This window comes from Bubalus bubalis, chromosome X (assembly GCF_019923935.1).
Source record: "Bubalus bubalis isolate 160015118507 breed Murrah chromosome X, NDDB_SH_1, whole genome shotgun sequence".
NCBI classification, from domain to species: domain Eukaryota; kingdom Metazoa; phylum Chordata; class Mammalia; order Artiodactyla; family Bovidae; genus Bubalus; species Bubalus bubalis.
Window position 1 is genome coordinate 65,061,538 of NC_059181.1, and position 5,659 is coordinate 65,067,196.

General features: G+C 45.3%; 1 protein-coding gene across 1 annotated transcript; it reads right to left on the minus strand.

The window, feature by feature from the left end:
• Positions 1 to 2,592: 2,592 nt before the first annotated feature.
• Positions 2,593 to 5,265, minus strand: LOC102412583 (polyadenylate-binding protein 1-like 2). The gene has a single exon (XM_006055419.3). The coding sequence runs from the start codon at positions 4,701 to 4,703 to the stop codon at positions 4,101 to 4,103; it is 603 nt and encodes a 200-aa protein (XP_006055481.1). The 5' UTR covers positions 4,704 to 5,265; the 3' UTR covers positions 2,593 to 4,100.
• Positions 5,266 to 5,659: the final 394 nt, after the last annotated feature.

A 5,659-nucleotide genomic window follows, 5' to 3' on the forward strand; every position in this document is an offset into this window, starting at 1 on the left:
CAATTTTACTCATGATCGTTTATCCAAAGAAAGCAATTCAAAAGGTATGTGTGCACCAACATTACCTACAATACATTTATAATAGGCAAGATGTGGTAGCAACCTATGTGTCCATCGACAGATGGCTGGCTAAAGATGTGATACACACACACACACACACATATATATAATGGAGTATTATTTGACCATAAAAATGAAATTTTGCCATTTTTCAACAATATAATGGACCTAGAGGGTTTTATGCTTAGTGAAATAAGTCAGAGAAAGATAAATACTATATGCTTTCATTTATATGTAGAATCTAAAATATAACACAAATGAATAAATATAACAATACAGAAACAACTTCATAGATATAGATGACAAACTAGTGGTTACCAAAGGAGACAGAGGTGGGGGATAGGCACAACAGGTGAAGGCAATTGAGACATGCAAACTACTAGGTGCAAAATAAAAAAGTTACAAAGATGTAATGTACAACCTAGCATGTATAGTCACTATTTATAATTTTTACAATGCATAATTTATATTGATAAAAATATCAAGTTACTATGTATTATGCACTATGGTGTACACCTGCGACTAATATTGCAAGTCAGTTATATTTCCAAAAAAAAATCCAGTCTTGTAAAATGGTGAGGTTTAGAATAAAACTGAAGAGGCTTAGATGTCTTAAGTATCTTCATAATATATTGAAAGGCAAATTATGGGATAAAATATGTCCATAATTGTTAAAACTGCTTATAGATGTATGATGAAAAATTGTAAATATATAGGAAATAAATGTCTGAAGTGGTTCTTATGTATATTTTGATGTGCTTTATCTCATTTTTAAATGCACTTTTAAATGTAATAAAAATGTACAAATAATTTTCATTTCACAAAACTTTAAAAAAATACTTTGGCCAATTTAAGAAGCTGGGCACTCTCCTACACTACCAGTTGATACAGACTTTAAGAGCGAAATGTGGGCAAAAGACCAAAAAAAAAAATTGACATGTCCATATTATTCAAACCACAATTCAAATAGTAAGGAATAGAAAATAATAAAATATTTCAAGACATTCAGGTACAAAGGTGCTCATCATAGAACTGATCTTACAAGTAAAATTTCAGAATTATTTTAAACATAGCCCAAGGAAGCTTCAGAAAAGGCAATGGCACCCCACTCCAGTACTCTTGCCTGGAAAATCCCATGGACAGAGGAGCCTGGTAGGCTGCAGTCCATGGGGTCGCTAGGAGTCAGACACGACTGAGCGACTTCACTTTACTTTTCACTTTCATGCATTGGAGAAGGGAATGGCAACCCACTCCAGTGTTCTTGCCTGGAGAATCCCAGGGACGGGGGAGCCTGGTGGGCTGCCATTTATGGGGTCACACAGAGTCGGACACGACTGAAGTGACTTAGCAGCAGCAGTAGCAGCAAGAAAGCTTGGTTGTAGAAATTATAGCTCATCTCTATGATGGCATATTATGTAACAACAGAACAAAAGGAGAACACTTATTTAGAAATATGGTCCAAGAGAATTATTACAGTGAAAATAACTTTCAATGAAAAAATGCATATTTTATTTAAAATATAAAGTTATGTAGATATCTATTTGTGGTGCTGGAGAAGACTCTTAAGAGTCCCTTGGACTACAAGGAGATTAAACAAGTCATTCTAAAGGAAATCAAACCTGAATATTCATTGGAAGGACTGATGCTGAAGCTGAAGTTCCAATACTCTGGCCACCTGATTTGAAGAGATGACTCATTGGGAAAGACCCTGATGCTGGGAAAGACTGAAGGAAAAAGGAGAAGGGGGCAGCAGAGGATGAGATGGTTAGATAGCATCATCAACTCAATTGACATGAATTTGAGCAAACTCCAGGAGATGATGGAGAACAGAGGAGACAGTGGTGCTACAGTCCATGGGGTCACAAACAGTTGGACACAACTTAGTGACTGAACAACAACAACATACAGATATTTATGTATTTAAAATGTATTTTGTCAAGCAGTGGTATTAGGAGTGACTTTTGCTATATAAACAAAAATACTTTCTATTATACTTGTGTACAGACTGTATAAAATACACTTAAAATAAAAACAAAAAGCTCCTGTTTCCCTGATAAAATATTGAGAAAATACAAAAAAGACTGCAATGCCAACTGCATAAAATAATATAGGTAATCTAGGTCCCTTACAATATTTGGTGCATCTTACAAATATAAAATACTATCTTTACAGATGATCATTTATTAATGCACTTTCCCACCAAACTGCCTGAATAGTTTGATACTTAAATTTTTTTCTCTGCAATATTTGTTTAGGAAATGATCTGGAAAGTGAGCAAGATTTGTGTACTATAATTCACTTGATAGCTTTGTATAAGGAAAAATGAGCAACAACCTAGAAGTGCAACAATGAGGAAACAGTTAAAACATGTATAAACACGAACACAGAGATAGACATGGATAACTTGTATGCTTCATAATTTTTTTCCTTCAATGAAGCTAAATAATTTTTCTGACAAAAGGAGAAAGGGCAGTAAACTATTATATATGTATCTACTTATTATTAATTCAATGAAATATTAACAACCAGAAATAATATTTTAAAATTATCTTTAATGAAATGAAGTTAAAGAGTATTGTGTGTATAAACATACACACACATATTTAGGTGTCAAAAAGCAAGTATAAAAACAATATGTACATTACTATATACATACATGACAAATGAATCAGAAAAATACTAGAAAGATACAGCCTAATATGTTTCATGTACTTCATAGTAACTATTAGATGCAGAAGAAAATGATTCAGGGAGGTTATTAGGACTGATTACTTGTGAAATTAATTTTCTTCTGTTGACTTGTATGCTGTGTGATTTTTTTTCCCTACAATGAAGCTGGATTATTTTTCTGAGAATGGGGAAAAGAGCAGAAAGTGGGCTCAGGGAAAGGAGGTGATAAACAGCATTTAAATTCAGCATAACAACCATCAAGTGGGCCAAGACACAGGCACACGCATGCGCACACACACACGCACGCACACACACACCAATTACAGTGACCAGGAGACTATGCAGGGGAAATGGGCATACTGTTTTTACTAGTTGAGGTGGGTGGTATGAATGCAAACTGGTACAATGCTTATGAAGGGGCCATTGGGCAACACAAAGGAACAGTCTTTAAAATGTCCACAGGTGGATCCTGCAAGTTCACAAGTAAGAACATCCTGTACGCTAGCAAAGATTTGGCTTGACAAGGAAGAATTCACTTATCAGAGTATACACAGTGCTGGGTTTAAACACAGGGAAAGAACTAGGCACCACCCAAATGTCCAACAATGCGGCAATGATTACAGAAATGTTAGGGTCTATAGATACACTCTGCAGGCACTGAAGATGACCTTTCTCAAGCCTGTTGAATAACATGGAAAGAAGTTCAATGGGTTGACGTTTGTTTGGTTTTAGTTTTTGAAAAAGCAGGTTAAGAAACACCACATACAAGAACCATTCTATAACACTGTGTTAAAAGGGAAGGTGGGGTGGAGGTGAAGAAGGGTGAGAGAGAGAAAAGGAGAGAAGAGAGCCTGAAAAACAGCACACCAAAATGGTAAAAGTGGTTGTCTCCGGGTAGTAGGGTCATGGGGAGCAACTACTCTCTAGGTTTTCCCTCATCTGATTTCCTTCTCCTTTCTGATGTTTCTACTATGACATTGCATCACCTGTGCAATAAAAAACAAAGAGAGAAAGTGCTTTTTAAACCAAACCACAAGAAGAGGCAGCCTTTAACTATCAAGTGGCACAGATTAGCAAGATTATTCACAACACCCAAGGTGGGTGTGGGGGGAGGGGAGGAGAGGGAAGGGGGAAGTCCAGAGAGAGAGAGACAGAGAGAGACAAAGACAGAGACAGAGAGAGACAGAGAGGGACAAACAGGAAGACAGAGGTGGAGGGAAGGAAGGAGGAAGGAAGTGGTGAGAGAGAGACCTGCACTCCCAATACAATACATTGCTGGTGGGTTGCGGGGAATGGGATGGGTGGGGGGGTTGTAAACCGAGTGGGAGCCAAGGTTTGGCTCTGCTGGCTGGCTCGCTCCTGGGATGTTTTCATCGGAAGGTGGCCTCCTCATCAGTGTCTTCCTCGAAATCCTTGACGTCAGCACTGGTGGACTGCCTGGCCCAGGCTCCCCTTTCGGCCTCTCGTTCTTTATGCGACTTGAATCTCCCAACGAAAATTTTGCGGTAGTTCAGGAACATGCCATTCATCGCATCTATGGCCCGCTCGGCGGACTCCTGCTTCTGGAAGTGCACGAACCCATAGCCCTTGGGCCCCTTTTCGTCGCAGGCTACTTTGCAGGACAGGATGTTGCCGAACGCCGAGAAGATGTTGTATAGAGCCTTGTTGTCGATGGTCTTGCCCAGGTTCTTGATGAAGACGTTGCCCACTCCGCTCTTGCGGAGCGAGGGGTCCCGCTGGGACCACATGATGCGCACCGGCCTGCCCTTGATGACATCAAAGTTCAGGGTCTCCAGGGCCCGCTTGGCGTCCACCGGTTGCTGGTAGTTGACATACGCATAGCCCAACGAGCGGCGGGTGATCTTGTCCCTGCAAATGCGGATGGAGAGGATGGGCCCGGCCGGGCTGAACTTCTCATACAGCATTGCCTCCGTCACCTCAGGGTGCAGGTCGCCCACGTACAGCGAGGCCATTGGAAAGTCCGGGTTCCTCTCGGAGCCCCTGCCCGTTTCCGCATCTGCATCCAAGGAGGTAGCCCCCGCCGCCGCCGCTACCGCCGCCTCCACCTCCGCAGCGGAATCCGCATCGGCCTCCCCCACGGTGAGCGCCGCAGCCTCTGCTGCGGCGGCGGCGGCTTCGGCCTCGCTGGCCTCCGCCACCGCCACGGCCGCTGCCGCCAGTGCAGCCTCCGCCTCCTCCTCCGCCAGGGCTGCCACCGCCTCCCCCAGGGTGGCCTCCGCCACTGCCTCCTCTACTGAGGCCTCGGCCTCCACCTCAGCTTCCGTCTCCGCCACGGAGGCCTCCGCCACCGCCTCTGCCACGGTCGCCGCTGCAGCCTCCGCCGCTGCTGCAGCCGCCACCGCCGCCGCCACTGTCGCCGCTGTCGCCACTGTCGCCGGTGCCGCCGGGCCGCTGCCGCGACCTCCCTTCCGGCGAGCCTGCGTTGGGGAGTGAAAGGCGGGAGAGGGCTGGAGGGCAGGTGGGCGCCGGAACCCCGGCCGGGAGCGCGAGCTGGGGCGGAGGACCCCGGGCCAGCCGATCTAGCGAGTCCCAGTCACCTGGGATGGCTAGCGCTGCCAGGAGCGCGCCAGTGCGAGTCACCGCAGCCTGCAGCCCAGAGCCCGCTGCTGCCGCCGCCGCTCGGTCGTGGGTTAGCGTGCGGGGTGCCGGCGGGCGGCGTGTGGTGGGGGGCGGGGGGTGTTGGCGTCTGTGGTCCGGGCAGCCGGGAAGGCTTCTGTCTCTTTGGTTCCCCCTGTGGCTGCTTGGGGGCTGCGGGGCAGCGGGCGGTGGGAGGGGGCGGGAGCGGGAGGCTTGGTGTTGGCGGGAGGGAGTGTGGGTTCTCAGCCTCTGGATCAACTGGATGTGTATGAAGAGGAAGACAGGGAAAGGGTTCCATGTGGACCAAGGGAATCTGACGTAGATTTAGGGA

Coding starts and splice junctions, on each gene's coding strand:
- LOC102412583 (XM_006055419.3), bottom strand. CDS start 4,703: ATGGCCTCGCTGTACGTGGGCGACCTGCACCCTGAGGTGACGGAGGCA.